This window comes from Acomys russatus, chromosome 13, assembly GCF_903995435.1.
Source record: "Acomys russatus chromosome 13, mAcoRus1.1, whole genome shotgun sequence".
Classification (NCBI taxonomy): domain Eukaryota; kingdom Metazoa; phylum Chordata; class Mammalia; order Rodentia; family Muridae; genus Acomys; species Acomys russatus.
The window spans coordinates 46,520,497-46,536,543 of record NC_067149.1 but is presented as its reverse complement, the minus strand read 5'-3'; the positions used below and the strand labels follow the sequence as shown (position 1 = coordinate 46,536,543).

Genomic DNA, 16,047 nt, shown 5'->3' with positions numbered 1-16,047 from the left:
GGTGTGTTGGCAGGTGGCATAGGCTCTAGCTACAGGGGCAACTCAACAGAGATGGGGGGTGGGGGTGGGGGAGGCATAGCACTCAATCTACCAGACCTCAGGCCATCCTAGAGGCTGCCCACCCCTGCCTCTGTCTCCTCAGCACCCCTACTCCCATTGAAATGAAATTGTTTTCTTTCTTTTGGGGAGGATGGGAGGCCCAGGAGTGTCCACGTGGCTTTAAGCATGTGCTTGGGCTGAGCAAGTGTGCAAGGGCGTAGGAAGGGAGCGAGCTCCTGCCTCCCTCCTCAGCAGTCCCCTTTTGGGTTGCCAGCTTCTCTCTCTTCTCCTAGCAGCTCAGTTCCCCACCCACCTGCCCTCCTACCTCGTGGACACATAAAGCTTCCCCTAGCAGCCAGCAGGCAGTTCTGGTGCCGGTGCAGGCAGGAGGGGAGCCTGTCACCCTGGCTGGGCGGGGCCCAGGGTCTCAAGCAGGGAACATCTCTGGAGTCTGTGGGTGTCTTTGCTTTGGGAGCCCTTCGTGTGGTAGGAGGAGCTGCCTCTCTGCCTTAGGTGTGCAGCCTAGGAAGACCTTGAGGTTGGCCTTGAGGTTGGCCTTGAGAACGTCCTTTGAGGGGCCTGAGAATGAAAACACCCCTTTTCTCTCTCTGCCCCCTGCCCTGTATGTAGGATGACAAACCTGGACTCTAGCTTGCTGTGCAAATTGCTCCTGTGCTGTGTAACGTGAGCAAATCACAGACCGTCTCTGAGCCTTCGCTTCTCCCCACGGAAGATGAGAGCTAGTGTTATCTCAGGGGGTTTTAAGAGGGAAATGTTTAAAAAGCATGTTAGACTCTGGTGTGTGTGTGTGTGTGTGTGTGTGTGTGTAGAATGGTGCAGGGTGGGGTGACAGGTTAAGCAGATAGAAAGGAAGCTTCGGGGTTATGGAGCAGGATTTCCCCTTGTTGTCTTCAGCCTAGAAGGGAAACCCTGGAAATCCCGGGCTCCTGAAGCTGACAGCTCCCAGGGCAGCCCTCCACCGTGTGTGTGTGTATGTGTGTGTGTGTGTGTGTGTGTGTGTGTGTGTGTGTGTGTACCCACAGTGGTACTCTGCAGGCCACCACTTCTTGCACATCTTCCTCAATTAAAGCATGTATACACACACACACACACACACACACACACACACACACACACACACACACCCCATAGAGAACTGTCATCTCAGAGATGTCTGCCCTCTTGACCTCCTGCCCACCTTATTCACCCCATCCACAAGTGGGTACTGCCCAAGTTCCATCACTTCTGCCTTGGGCTCAGCCCCTTGGTGGCAACCTGGAGGATACTTGCTGTTTCTTAGACTCCTGAGCCCCTCAACCTCTCTGGGCCATTTTCCCAAAGGTAACTAAGAGTTTAAGGGTGCACTGGGCCATAAGCCCCATGGGTTCTCAGCAGTCAGATTTTCCCCACAGTTAGTGAAGGTCCTGGTGTTTTTTCCTCCCATCCTCCAGAGTGACCAGGGCTGGAATCTGGAGTGCCCTGCTTGGTGCCACCTCTCCTCTCGTCCAAAGGCCTGAGCCTGTAAGGGGTCTGCTCGCTGGCCCTGGCTGTCTCCCCTGTGCCCTGGGGGCTGCTGTCTGGGTAATCTGAGGGCAGTGGAGACTGGAAAAGCCACAAGATTAAGTCAGGGCTTTGAGGCAGAGCCTGGGGCTTCCTTTCAGAGGCTGCAGAGCTTTAAGGCACACAGGTTCCTAGAACTGGAAGCCGCTTGCCAATCAGCCTTGCGGATCTCACATTGGGAATGTGGGCGGGGAGTCAGCGAGGTTGGCTTTCAGGTCAAATCTCTTTCTTTGCTCTGGGAGAACACGTAGTCCTACATTCTGTGTGCGGCACCGGCATGTCTCCAAGCTACAGTGTCGGGAGGGAAGGCAGTGGCTGGGGTGGGGGCTGGGGGACTGGGGGCTGGGGGGCCCTCCTCTCTTCCATCTCACTTTGACCCCATTTCCAACTCCTGGGAAGAGCACAGAGGTGTAGGTTACCTGGTCCCTCTGCCCAGCGGAGATTGAAGACAAAGCTGCCTGGGGGCTCTTCAGAGGCTTGGCGATACCACAGCGGGAAGTGGTCCATGGTAAAAATACTGGCTTCATCTTCAGGTGTCAAGAACTTCCTGCAAAAGTAGGGATTGGTGCCTACTCTGGGAAGATGCCTGGCCCTTTTCCCTGTGCCATACATGATCATCTTGGCGGGGCCAAGACCCAAAGATCCCTCTGTGCTGGTAGAACCCTTTCCCCCCTCCAGGCACAGGCGATTCACTGTTATCCCAGCACTCTGAAGACTAGGGAGGGTGCCCACAGTTCTCAGTTATGCTGGCCGCATGGCAAGACCTGTCTCAGGTTCCCCCAATAAAAAAAGAATGAAAAGAAGCATCAGCTCCTAAGTTGGCATTGCTCCAGGCGCTTCCTGCCTTTTCCAAAAGTAAAATGCTGGAGCATCTGGTGGAAGGGGAGCCAGCAGAGGCGGAGCTGGTACCCAGCGGGAATATGCAGATGTGTTGCCAACAAAGTACATTTCCTTTGGGTACAGGTAATTTCTTTTGTCTGGTTCACTGGCAGATCTGACTGAGGAAATCCTACAGTCAATTCTATGCATGCAGGAAAGAGACACAGACTGCCCTAAATGGTTACTTTGAGAGGCTTTGGTGTGCAACATTAGGCTCCTTTTGGAGAAGCTTTTTCTTCCTAATTATGGGTTTGCTTTCCCTGAACACACACAAGCCTACAGAGGGAGGTTGGTCCAGAGGCTGACTAGGAAGTGGGTGGAGCTGGGGAAGGGTGCAAAATTAAATGGCACCTGTGGGTAATTCACAGGTAGAGGACTGACATTTGAGCGAGTGGCTTACCTGCTCTGGAAGCAGATTTGCGCACCTGTGGCCCTCCAGGCAGCTGTCTTCCCAGCTTTCCAGAGGCCTTGATCACCCTTTTAGGATGGTGCCACTCACCCTTCACCCACCCCCCACGCCCCACCTCTCTGGGAATTAGGGAAGGGAAAGAAAGAGAGGGAAAACCCACCCCGTTTGTTTTCCTAGAAAGCCTCCAACCTTGATTAGCACTGAGACGCTCTGGGGCTGAATGCATTGGGACTTAGTAAGTGGGGCTGTGAGTGAGTGGGCGGAGAGATGGCTATATGACGTCACCCACCAGCTCAGTTGTTCTCCAGGTGCTGGAGCTTGGCTTCCCTGAGCCTTCCGAACTTCAGGACAGCAGGTGGTTGTGCCTTGCCCTCTTCTGGGCTCCCCCCGCCCTCCTGTGTAGAGTCATCCAGAAGGCAACAGCCTCTGGTGGGTGGGGTGGAGGGCTGGGCAGTATGTGGGGCTCCTGGTGGGATTTTCCCATAATCTGCATTTTCCTTAGAGTGGGGTCTGTGGGTCTGGATGACTACTTCAGGGGCTGTCCTGAGCACAGAGCACACCTGGCAGCACCCTTGGTTTCCATCCATGCCAGCAATCGCCTCTCTGCTTTTCCCAGGGTGAGAGCCCAAACCATCTCTGGACGTTGCCACATGTAAAACACTGAGAACTGCTCAGCTGGGGCTCTGCCTTCCATGCCTCACAATGGTGGGGGGGCAAATCCCAAACCTCGGGAGCCATGAGCTGCAGTGGGTCTGTGACTTGGGGTCTGTGTGACAACAAGTCCTCTTCTGGAGCAGGTGACACACTCACTCTGATCTATGTGCAGGGAGGACTCCAAAAGCATCCCCTCCCCAGAGGTGGGGGGCAGGGGTGGGAGGAGGAGATTAAACTAGACTCCATATCTGTTGCCCAGATGAAACCCAGGGAAGGACACAATCCTTACTTCCCTTTGTGATGCCTATGACTTGGAATGTCTGACCTACCCTTCCATACTCATAGGCCCCTCCTCGGCCACCGTAGGTCCTTCAGGACACACTAAACCAAGTGGGCAACTGCTCCTTTTACTGTCCTGATCCTTAAAACCCAGTTCCCTGCTCTCTATGGATTCACAGGGCACAGCATATGAGACTGTCTTTGCTCACATACCCCAAGGGGACCCAAGACTTGTACCACATTCCTCCTCCCCCTAGAGGCCCTCCCACCTCAGGGTTTCCAGCAGAACTCACCTATCAGAGACTTTCTCAGAACCTACAAACAAGCTTCTTCTTAGAAGACCAGCCCGGGTCCCCAGAAAGGCCACATCCACGCCAGGCTCTGACCCTCTGCGAGACAAAGCAACGGCACTGTGTAAGCCATCTTTTCTAGTACCTGAATCTGGGGCTCCGTGAAAGCATGAGGCAGTAGCACCGAAGCATTGCCACAGCTGGAGGTTATGGGGTCGTCTACGCTGGCAGCCTTCAGCGACAGCAGCAGGCCTGGGTTAACACAGTTGCTTAGAGGACCGGGGCGTCCCTGAAGAGAAAGGCCTAGAGAGATGGGGCCTCTGCAGGTGGGCTTCTGGGTTACTCAGGGTTTAAATGTCACAGATACTGGCACCCTGCAGTAGCCACACCGAGTCATACCCTGGGGTCGGCATCTCTAAAAAGCACCCATCCGGTTTGTTCTTTGAGTCTATTAAGCTCTCCCATAACCTATCTTCGCAAACACCAACCCAGGCTTCCTAAGGCGCCACAGCAACTGGATATTCCCAAGCAAATCCCACGTATTTAATTAGTAAATATTGTAATTGTTTTTTTCTGAGGCAAGGTTTCTCTGTGTAGCCTTGGCTGTCCTAGACTCGCTTTGTACACCAGGCTGGCCTCGAACTCACAGCTATCCGACTGCCTCTGCCTCCTGAGTGCTGGGATTAAAGGCGTGTGCCGCCATGCCTGATAATTTTTATATTATCAGAATGTAAGAAATAAAACAAAACAACCCCACCAAAAACCCCACCCTCCGTGCCACTGTCAGACCTTCCAAAAAAAAAAAAAAAAAAAAAAAAAAAAATCCATGACGCCCAGTATCATCAGATAACTCAGGTGCCTCATTAAGTTGGGTGAATCAGCACTTGACCACGGTCCATTCAGTACAGCCGCTCAGCCTCTGTGCTCCCTTTTTCCTTTTTTCCAGTTTGAACTACAATTCTCATACCGTATAATTTCCCTGTGTAAAGGATTCCTTTTAATGCACTCACCAAATGGCACGGCCATTGCCATTGTGCCTTTAGACTGTTTATTGTCACCCCATGCCTGTGCTGGTCATTTAACCTGGCTCTGGATCTCCTCACCCAGGTTCTTCTTGCAGATCACTTTCTGCACATGCCAGACCCCCTGTCTGGGCGAGGTGAACTGCTGAAGTATTGTTTAGCATGCTCTGGTTCTGTCCTTGTGTTTCTTGCAAAGCCCCTCTTAGACCTCTGGGCTGATCATATCCAGCTGTGAGCTTTTACTTTCTGTGGTTTGGGTGAACGCCCTCAATGTCCCAGTTATGGAAGCCTTGGTTCCCCTGGTGGTCCTATCAGGAGGCTGTAGCACCTATGAGAAGTGAGGCATGGATGGTGGAAAGAGTGTCCTTGAGGGGGCCCCTGGGCCCCTGGTGCCCTCCACCTCCATTAGCACTGCATTCTGCCACGATGTACTGCCTCGGCATAGGCCCTTCAGCTCCAGGGCAGCCTGCCGCGTGACTGACTGGGGAGCCAAATGAACTTTCCCCTTTCTAAGTTAGCGTGCTCTCTCTCTGTCTCTGTCTCTCTCTCCTGTCTCTCATCTCTCTGTCTCTTGTCTCTCTGTATCTTTGTCTCTGTCTCTCTCTCTCTGTATAATTTGTGTGTGTATAATTTTATCACAATGCTATGAAGCTATTACATAAGCCATCAGTGCTGACTGGTGAGTGTACACTGTCTGTTGACTGGCACTCACAGGCACACCTCTTCATTTTTTTTTTCTTTCTTTATTTTGATTTTGCTGGAAATACAATTTTCACAGAAGAGGCAAGATAAGCAACTGATGCTTTTTTTTTCTTTTTTTCTTTTTTAATCTGGTGTTTGTCTTACACCTCCAAAGGCGACCAATGAATGGGTTTTGTCTTCCACAGCCTCTTCATGGTTACAGGGTTTGGAGTGTCGCCCACTGCAGGCATGGCTACCCACTGTCATCCCAGCCCTGGCTCATACAGGGGCCTCTGAGTCTCACTGGTCTTGCTAGCTTCTCCTTCTTGGTGTGAAGGATGCTCTTGGTTTACCTGGCTCATTTCCTGGCCCTGTCCTACAGTCATGGATGTCTCCAGACTCACTTTAATGAGGACCAGCATTGCCAATCCCTGTGAAAGCTGGGTGCTCCAGAGGCTATGCTTCCCAGCAGGACAGGCTAGGGGGCCTAAAAGCTGTGCTCCCCAGCAGTATAGGCTCAGGCCCAGGACTGTGCTCCCCAGCAAGACAGGCTCAGGCCCAGAGGCTGTGCCCCTCGAAGGGCAGGCTCAGGCCCAGAGGTTGTGCTCCCCAGCAGGACAGGCTAGGGGTAGCCTCGCTTATCTCTTTAAGAGAAAACAGCATCCTTTATAGCCAGGTGATTACGGAGCCCAGGCCACACCTTTATCAGTTTCCGCTCACAGTACACATGCCTTTGCTAAGTATTCTACTAACAGTATATGCTGCCAAACTCAGTTCTGTGCTGGGTGGTGAGAGGCATTGTCTTGAGTGGTTTTATATGTGTTTCTTTTTATTAAGAGCTGGGTCGGCTGGGCATGGTGGCGCACACCTTTAATCCCAGCACTTGGGAGGCAGAGGCAGGTGGATCACTGTGAGTTCGAGGCCAGCCTGGTCTACAAAGTGAGTCCAGGACTCCGGGATAGCCAAGGATACACAGAGAAACCCTGTCTCAAAAAGATTAAAAAAAAAAAAAAAAAAAATGAGCTGGGTCAACCTACATTTAAGGAAGGCTCTTTTCTCTTGGCTGCTGTCCCTGTGTCATTCTGTGCTTCTGTTTGTCTGTCCCTGAGGCTCTTTGCCATTCACACAGTGGCTGCAGAGATAGTACCTCCACCTGACCATGGCTGCAGCTTCCCAGGTCACCATTTCTTTGCATCCTGCTCATACAGACATTTTCGGGCTGTTACACTCATCAGTCACTCTTGCATTGTTTCAGAGCTTAGTGTTAGGAAAAGCATGCTGACTTCCAGATTTCAGAGCAGGAGGATCACAGTCTCTGTTAGGACTTACATGGCTTCTTTTCTGTGTGTGTTTGAATGTGAGTCACTTCATCCAGGTGTGTAGCGTGAGAGACTTGCCCGAAAGTGCTAGTCCCATAGGCCTCGTGTTTCACACATGTTTTAACAGTTCTCACACTGTAGGCTCAATGTTTTTTACAATCCCAGAACGACATTTTTATTTTTACCATCCCAAAGAAGTCTTTTCATACTGTGTCTCTTTTTTGAGGGGGGTTTATTTATATGTATATATAAAGTATTGATTTAAAAAAAATATTGTATTCTTAGCCGGGCGTGGTGGCGCACATCTTTAATCCCAGCACTCGGGAGGCAGAGGCAGGCGGATCGCTGTGAGTTCCAGGCCAGCCTGGTCTACAAAGTGAGTCCAGGATGGCCAAGGCTACACAGAGAAACCCTGTCTCGAAAAACCAAAAAAAAAAAAAAAAATTGTATTCTTGCATTTTTAATGACATAAATGAATGTCTGTGTGGGGGAATGTGCATGTGAGTTCAGGTATCCATGGAAGCCAGAAGACGGAGTTAGATCTCCAGGAACTGGAATTATAGGCAGCTGTGAGCCACTGAGGATGGGTACAGGGAACTAAACTCAGGGTCCTCTGTAAGAGTGACGTGTGTTTTTAACCACTAAGCCATCTCTCCAGCCTCAGGTATTGCTAATTTTTGAACATTGATATTGTAACCTGCCACTTTACTAAATTCTCTTATTGGCTATGGTGATTTTCTTATTCTTTTTCAGTTTTCTGGTCCATAATATTTGCTTGCTTGCTTGTTTGTTTTACAGTGCTAGGGGATGGAGCTCAGGACCTCATTCATGCTAGGCAGATGTTCTGCCACGGAGCTACACTCCCTCCCTGATTACGTCATCTTTAACCAGAGACTATTTTCTTTTTTCCTTTCCAGTTCTCTCATTGGCTATAGGCACGTTCTCCTGCCCAGCTGCTTTCGTGCTTTCTGAGCTTGTTGTAGAGGAGTGACATGGGGGTGCTTGTCCCTATCCTCAGTAGGAAAGCCTCCAACCCCCACAACATGGTGGCTTCCAGTTTTATGTGTGTGTTACATGTGTGCACATGTGTTCGTGTGAGCATGCATGCACATGTGTGTATGCATGCATATATAAGGCAGTCAGGCGTGAGGGTCCTCTTTAGTTGCTCTCTACCTTGTTTATTTTGGAAGAAGGTCACTCACTGATTTGGCTGGGTTGGATGGCCAGCGACTGCTAGGATCTGCCTGTCTGTCTCCCCAGCATGGCTTTACAGAAGTGGGATACTATGCCTGACTTTTTACATGGGTCCAAACTTAGGGCTTCACACTTGGATGGCAAACACTTACCAAGCTATCTTCCCAGCTCCCCACCAGAACTTTTTTTACCCGGTGTAGAAGCTAATGAAGAGTGTGTGCCCCAAATACACTGTGTGCCAGGATCTGGTCCCATAGATTTCCTGTATTTTAGATTCATTTGTATACCTGCATTTATGTGGTTCAAAGTTGCATATGGTTCGAGCCCATATGGTTTCAGCGACCTATTTTTCTAAGCAGAGAAAAAGGCTTAGAACGGTTCCTGAGCAGCCTTCTGTGGAAACCGGATGCACATGTGGAGTCTATGCACACGAGCACTGTGTTGCAGTCCCTATCTCAAAGAAATGGAGCACATTGCATATGTGTTTTTAAAAATAGGAGTCTAGCTTAGCTGTCCTCTGAGAGGCTTTACCCAGCCACAGATCAAAACAGATGCTAAGACACACAGCCAAACACTGGGCAAAGTGTAGGGAGTCTTGTGGAAGAGTCAGGAGGATAGAAGGACCTGAAGGTGACAGAAGCCCCACAAGACCAACAGAGCCAACTAACCAGGGTCCAGTGGGGCTGGCAGAAACTGAAGCACCAACCAAGGGCCATGCATGGACTGGACCTAGGCCCCCTACACAGATGTAGCCAATGGGCAGCTCGGGCCTCATGTGGGTCCTTTAGTAAGGGGGATCCAGGACTGCCTCTGACATGGACTCTGTTGCCCGTTATTTGGTCACTTCTCCCTGGGGGGACTGCCTTGCCAGGCCACAGGGGAAGAGGAAGTTCTCAGTCCTGATACAATTTGATGTGCTGGGGTTGGTGTGGCGGGGGTGGGGGGGAGAGGGATAGGAGGAAGAGGGAGGAAGGGTGGCACTTAGAGGAGAGGAGGGAGGGAGCTAAGATTGGGATATAAAGTGAATAAATAAATAGATTTAATGGGAGCCTGTTTTGTTAGAGGGAGACAATGAACTTGAGTGTTTGGGGAGGTTTGACATCTGATTTTGGACTTCCCTCTTCAGAAACAAGTGCTATAGCCCTCACCTCATTATTGTCACTCTGACCCCTTTCTTTTTTTCCACAATGACCCCTACCTCTTATGCAATGCTCACTTTTTTTTCCTGTCTAGCCATGAAACACAATGTCACCAGAAAAAAGCCAGCAAGAGGATGAGGAAAGTCTAAGAGTCGGGAATCACTGAGGTTGAGGCCAGTTGCAACCTTCCATTGAAGCTGGAAATAAGCCTCTGCTTGTCTGTCTTGCACTAAGTGGGGCATTTATTGGGTGGTGGGAGACCAAGGGCGGCTGAAGACCAACCCAGAGGGCAAACCCAGCGCAGTCTGTACTGGGCTGCAGCGGGGACCAGGTCTCATGCCTGGGAAAGTTGTACTTGCTGTTTTTGAGTGAGGAGCTGGCAGGGGCTGAAGGCCGTTGTCACCTGCATCCCACCATAACCTTGTGTCCTTGTTCTTATCACAATTCCCTCAGGGGGGGTGGTGTCTTTCCTCACTCAGTCAGGGCTAGAATATTGAGTCTGTATGTGCTGCCGCCACCCCTCCGGTACATACTCAGAGATGTTGAGTGCCAGTGCTGTCCAGTAGGCTTCCATGGGGGCTGTCACCACTGCGTCAAACAGCACCTCCCGCACCAGCTCCTCGTCACCTGGAGAATAAAGTCACAGGAACAAGCCACATGTCATCCATTATACGTTTTCCCACCCATTCAGGACAGCACATTTCCTAGAGGCTGAGGATGTAGCTCAGTTGTGGTGACACAAGCCTGGAATCCCGGCTCCTGGAAGCAGAGGCCCCAATGTTGGAGGCCACCTCTGGCTACATAGCAGCTTGGGGACTAGCCTGCCCAATAACAGTATCAGCAATGTCCACAACGCAGCCCCCTTACCCAAAGAATTTCAGGAGAATGATGATGCATGCAAATATCTCTGGTCATTAAAGTCATCCAAGTTGAGAAAGCATAAAGATATCAAGCATCCCTGTTCTGTTTTCAAGTTCTCAACCACAGCATAGATGTGAGCTGACAGTGAAGGCCTTCCCAGTTCCACACTGTGGAGTGTAGAGGTTCTCTGGAGCCAACCAGGGCCTGCTCAGCCTGTGCCAGCTCCTGCCCTCTCTGTTCCCTGACTCAGGACATGCTGGTGGCAGTGGGTGCTATAGGCCTGACCTGGCTCAAAGTTGCCCTGCCAGTGGTAACTTTCAGTGCCCCAGTGCCTGCTGCTCCCCTGACCTGACTACTCTTCTTCCACTGTCCACAGGTGGTGGGCACTCTCTGCTCTCTCTCTTAGATTTTTAAAAAAGTTTTTATTGAGTGGAAATTCACATAGCACAAAACTAACTTACATTATTCAACTCAGTGGCTCATCTACTTCACTGTATAATCCACCTCCTCCTACTTGCAAACTATCTTCACCACTTTTAAAAGAAAATCCCGGATACTCGGACTTCTTCTGCATCCATAGGGACCCTACTTTCCACCTGCCTCTGTCTCCCATCCCTATCAGCACTCCATCCGTGGCACCTGTCACGACAGCAACGCTACATATGTGTGCAGCCTTGATCACTGCCTGGCCTTCCCCTAAATCACCAGCTCCCTAAGTGCCAGGCCTTGGCTGGGTTGCCTGTGTTTCAGTCCTTGCCCGGGTCCGTTGCAAGTACATGCTCATTTCAGCCTTATTGACCTGGCAGGTTGGTTTTGGAGACGGTCTTTTCACAAAGAGAACATGTATGCAGCTGGACAACCGAAGAGGACAAAGGGGCTTTTGAGGGCCATTGGCCTGAGTGCCCAGACTTGGAAATCACACACCCCCACCCCCGCAGATCACAGGAGTGAAGAAACTGCCTGACCAAACGCTATGCTTGGTAAAAGGCGTTGTCTGCTCCTTGCCCACTGCCAGGTGGTGGTGGGGTGTTGCAGGATATTTGATCCCATTATGAACCCTGAGACCGGGACCTGTAAAAACCTGTTTCTAGTTGTGGAGTGGCTCAGCCCCGACACACACCTTTAACCCAAGAGCTTTCTGTTTACTGTAAAGAAGTACCTGTGGTTCTGGCACACCTCTAATCCAAAAGCTAGGCCAGGAGGCAGAGCAAGAAACCAGCCGACAGGGATTAAACAGAAAGAACGAACATTGAGAGAAGGGTGTTTAAGACAGTGTGGAGAAGAAAGGGTTTTTGCTTTTTAGCTTTTGGCTTTTTCCTCTGGGACGTGAGCTAGATAGGAAGGTCAGCTGGATGCTTTCTCTGCCTCTCTGAGCTAGCAGCGGCTGGCTCCTGAGTCTTCATTGGTAAAATCAAACATTTGGGATTTTTTTTTCTCCCTTAAAGCAACAGTGGGGACAGATGGGACAAGCAGGAGGGTTGGGAGGGGCTAAAGAAGATCCTGGCCTCTAACAAAAGGATCCTGAGTGCAGGCCTCCAGTTCCCGGAATGCCCCTGTCCCACGTGGTCCACTGCCCCAGCCAGCTTTGCCTGTTTCTTTGGGGGCTCTTCTTGTTCTCATCAAACCACCCTTGTGATCTCAGGATGGCTTGATGGCACTCTCCACCTTTAGGGAGCCCTGAGCTGATGGGGCCAGAGGACAAGTTCAGAGGCATGCGTTAGGCACTCACACTCCAGGTCTGGATCCACCTCTGTCAAGAAGCGGACCACGGCTTCCAGTTGGCTGAGTTTCCGGTGGTCCGGGTCGATATCCGTGACGCAGTAGATCCTGGAAGCCCAGAGAGCCCGTGTTACCTCAGATCCTTCTTTCTCCTTCCTGCCCCTACCTCCTTACTTACCAGTCGCTGGCCAGTGATAGATCCGGATGAAGTAAGTCATGCAGGCCTGAAAGCAGATTCCACACTCAGATGGCTACCCTGTGGCTGTGGGCACACACCCAGGTCTGCAAATGCTTTTGCTGGGAGGGGTCGCTTGATGCACACCTTCAGCATCTTGCTACCGGTTTTAGTGGCTACAGCCTTACACCTCTTTAGATACCGCTGCCTTGCACAGCTCCAGCAGCAGTGCCCCTTGCTATGGAAGGATGTTGCAGGGGCCAGTGCACCCTTGTGGCAGGGCAGGGCACCCTGGGAAGCTGGAGGAGGTGACCTGATAAGGCACCCTGGCCTTATCTAGGCACCTGATAAGGCCAGGGTAAACTTGAGGGAGGGGCCAACAGGAGAGAGTTCTCAGGGACCTCTCCCAGCTTGCTAGCCAGACCTCTGTCCCCATCTTCATTATGCTGTGTACTTCATAGAGATACCTGTCATCATAAACCCACTCTCCCGCTGTCTATTTTTTAAATTTATTGTTATAATTTTATAAGCCTGGGTATTTTGCATGCATGTATGACTGTGTACCACATGCATGAGGCCGGAAAAGGGCATCAGATTCCCCTGGAATTGGAATTCCAGACACTGTGAGCTACCATGTGGGTGCTGGGAACCCAGGTCCTTTGCAAGAGCAGCAAGTGCTCTTAACTGCTGTCACCACTCTAGTCCTCAGCTGTCTGTTTCTTCTAAGGGCACCAGTGTCACCAGTCTGGCCCATCCTAATGGTTTCATCTTGGCTTGATTACATCTGCCAATACCATAACCCCCATAGAAGGTCACAGCCACAATTTCCAGAACCGGAACTTGAGCACATCTTTTGAAGGGACAGGAAGCCTAAGAGAGTGACCCTGGGAGAGATGGCTGGAAACCACCAGGAAAGGAAGCATTTCTAGAACAATTCTGTGGATGAAGTCAAAGATGAAGATGCCGGGCATAGTGGTGCATACCTTTAATCCCAGCACTTGGAAGGCAGAGGCAGGCGGATCAACATGAGTTCGAGGCCAGCCTGGTCTACAAAGTGAGCCCAGGACAACCAAGGCTACACAAAGAAACCCTGTCTCGAAAAACAAAAAACCAAAACCAAAACAAAACAAAACAAAAAAAGATGGAGGCAAGGTAAACAGTTGGAAGCTACTGTGATTGTCTTGGGATGAGGGGACTATGATTAGCGTGATGGGAGAATGCTGGGTGACAGGATGCACCCCAAGGATGAGAAAGAAGAATGGAAAAACATTGACGTGTCCCATCTTTCAGGGCTCCCAGAGGCATCCTGACCTTCATGAAGGATGATTCTCTCAAGGTTCCTGGATAACTGGAGTCATGGGCAGTTAGGGTCATGGGTAGCTGGGGTCATAGGCAGTTAGGGTCATGGGTAGCTGGGATCATGAGCAGTTAGGGTCATGGGCAGCTGGGGTCATGGGCAGTTAGGGTCATGGGTAGCTGGGTTAGGGGTAAGGCTCTTCTCTGCCATCCCACCTGGTGGGGAATGCTCACCCTGATTCCACCCTGGGTTGACCCTGCTCAGCAACCTGAGAGAGTACATCCCCTATCACACAGCACACCACAGTCAGCACACAGCTTGACCTACCTTCCTCCACAGATGTGTTTCCCAGGAGGATGTATTCCCCATGGCCCCTGGTCAGCACCACTCCCAAGCTAGAGAGAAGAGAAGGCAGCTGTGTCCACTCTGGCTGTGTCCACTCCAGCTGCTCAGCAAGCAAGGAACTTTTAGACACAGGACAGCGCTATGCCCTTCTAGCTCTCCTCCTTTAGCCTGGCCTCACAGGTCGCTCCCTGAGAACCAGGAAGGCACTGCTGGTTTATCAGTCATCCTTTCCTAGAAGGGCTCTGGAAATACCACAGACCACATGCAGCTCCCACATTACTTATAAGGAAGTCTAGAGGTTCTGGGGACCAGCTGGCACATTTAGAGGTCTCAGGAAGCCCCTAGGTTCCTCTCCCAGTGCACCCCATCTCTTGGTAGCACTTCAGACTTGGATCTGGGGAGCATTGAAAGGCATAGTGCCTGGGCTCTGCCTCACCGTTCTGATGCAGTTGGTTTGCAGGGGCTGGGGTGTTCTCTGGGATTTTAGTGGGCTGTCTGCACAGGGAGCCTGAGCTCTACTGGGAAGTGAGGGAGGGAGCCTCAGAGCTGTTCACTCTGAGCCTCTCATCCTACCACTCTGCCTCGACATCTACATAGACTGTCATGTCATCATCACAGCCAAAAAGTAACCGCGATTATCACCACTGGAATCTCACAGTGACACATGTGAGGCACAGAGAGTGCCTTGACTCAGGTTACAAAGCCTGGAGGTGATGGAGCTGGGATTTGAGCTAAGAGTTTGGCTGCGGAACTGGACATTTAGCCACACCGCCAAAGCCCATTTGGATCCCATTTCCTGAATGCTAGCTGACTAGGACCTTTTGCTGTTAGCACAAAACTGCTGACTGGGTCCACTCTCAAATCCAAAACTTCGATCCTGAGCTTGTGCCCTGTCTCAAATCCCTGGCTTGTGACAGTATCCCCTCACCTGAAAGGAGTGTCGCTGATGTCCGTGAAGAAATAGTCATTGGTCAGGAATAGAACTCGTTTCTGAAAGCAAAAGAAAAGTGTCCTGGCTAGGTGCCAGAGTGGTGCTGGCTGCCGGTCCTCCCTCCACACCTTTGCTGGTCATTGCTCTGTGCCTCTCTCACTCCTCACCCTTTCTCTAATCAACCATCACAGATCCTTTGAGGACAGAAACACTCCACAGTTCAGCAAACTGGCTCTTTTTGGACGGTGCTTTTAAGGTCTAGGCTTGCCCAGCCTATGTGGCCAGCACAGCACTTGAAACATCTTAGTTAATTTAAACCAACATCAGGGCAACTTAGATAGTCCGTGTGGCTGCCATGTTGGACTCTGCAGCAGGCATTGTGAGCCGAGGCTTCCTTTGGGACTGTGAGATAGCACAGGGGCTAGAAGCATCTAGAGCTGGGATGTGTAATAATATCTTCCTGGAGAAAAGTGGGGGACTTCTCTCCCATGACGCCACCTCTTCAACTTTTAGAAAAACTTCTAGAAAAAAAAATGTCAAAGAGTGAAGGAGAGGGAGAGATTCAGAAATCCACAGAGGAAGTGAAAGGATAGTGGAAAAGCAGTGGACAACGGAGATCAGCAGGACTCAGCTTCAGCCGTGCAGCTCACAGGTGGGGGCAGGGTAGGGAATCTGAAACCACAGCCTCAAAGGGTCAGCCTGAGGAAAATTGGCAGTCCTGCCCTCATAACAGGTCCACAGTCCTCACAGCAAGCCACAGCCCCCACAGTGACCTCACAGCCCCCACAGTGAGCCCACAGCCCTTACGGCAAGCATACACCCCCATGGTGATCCTACAGCCCTAAAGCCAGCTCCCAGCCCCTACAGCAAGCCTACAGGCCCACAGTGACCTCACAGCCCCCACAGTGAGCCCACAGCCCCTACAGTGAGCCCATAGCTCCTACAGTGAGCCCACAGCCCCACAGTTAGCCCACAGGCCCCACAATAAGCCCATAGGACCACAGTGAGCCCATGGACCCCCACAGTGAGCCCACAGTCTCCATAGCAAACTCATATGGTGAGACAGTGATTCCTCCAGTGGATGGGTAGGTGGCAGACAGAAGTTCCATTGGTTCCTGTATATGGCTTGGGAAGGGGGTGGGAGCAGCCCAGAGCCATCTTGAGAGTCAAGGTTAAAAACTAAGCTTCTCTGGTGGCCTAAGATCCTGGAACAACTACAGGACAGGTTAACCACAACACAGTGATCGTGGGTGA

The 16,047-nt window shown here is 51.2% G+C and overlaps 1 protein-coding gene across 3 annotated transcripts in view; it reads right to left on the bottom strand.

Moving 5' to 3' along the window:
• Cacna2d4 (calcium voltage-gated channel auxiliary subunit alpha2delta 4) overlaps positions 1-16,047 on the bottom strand; it is a 99,746-nt gene that overhangs the window by 38,097 nt on the left and 45,602 nt on the right. For all 3 annotated transcript variants that reach the window (XM_051155221.1, XM_051155222.1, XM_051155223.1), the window contains 7 exons: positions 14,791-14,852; positions 13,845-13,912; positions 12,224-12,269; positions 12,056-12,153; positions 9,999-10,092; positions 4,114-4,209; positions 2,019-2,146 (listed from right to left, as the gene is read on the bottom strand). In XM_051155221.1, the coding sequence (XP_051011178.1) occupies positions 2,019-2,146; positions 4,114-4,209; positions 9,999-10,092; positions 12,056-12,153; positions 12,224-12,269; positions 13,845-13,912; positions 14,791-14,852 (592 nt within the window). The remainder of the gene's footprint in view (positions 1-2,018; positions 2,147-4,113; positions 4,210-9,998; positions 10,093-12,055; positions 12,154-12,223; positions 12,270-13,844; positions 13,913-14,790; positions 14,853-16,047) is intronic.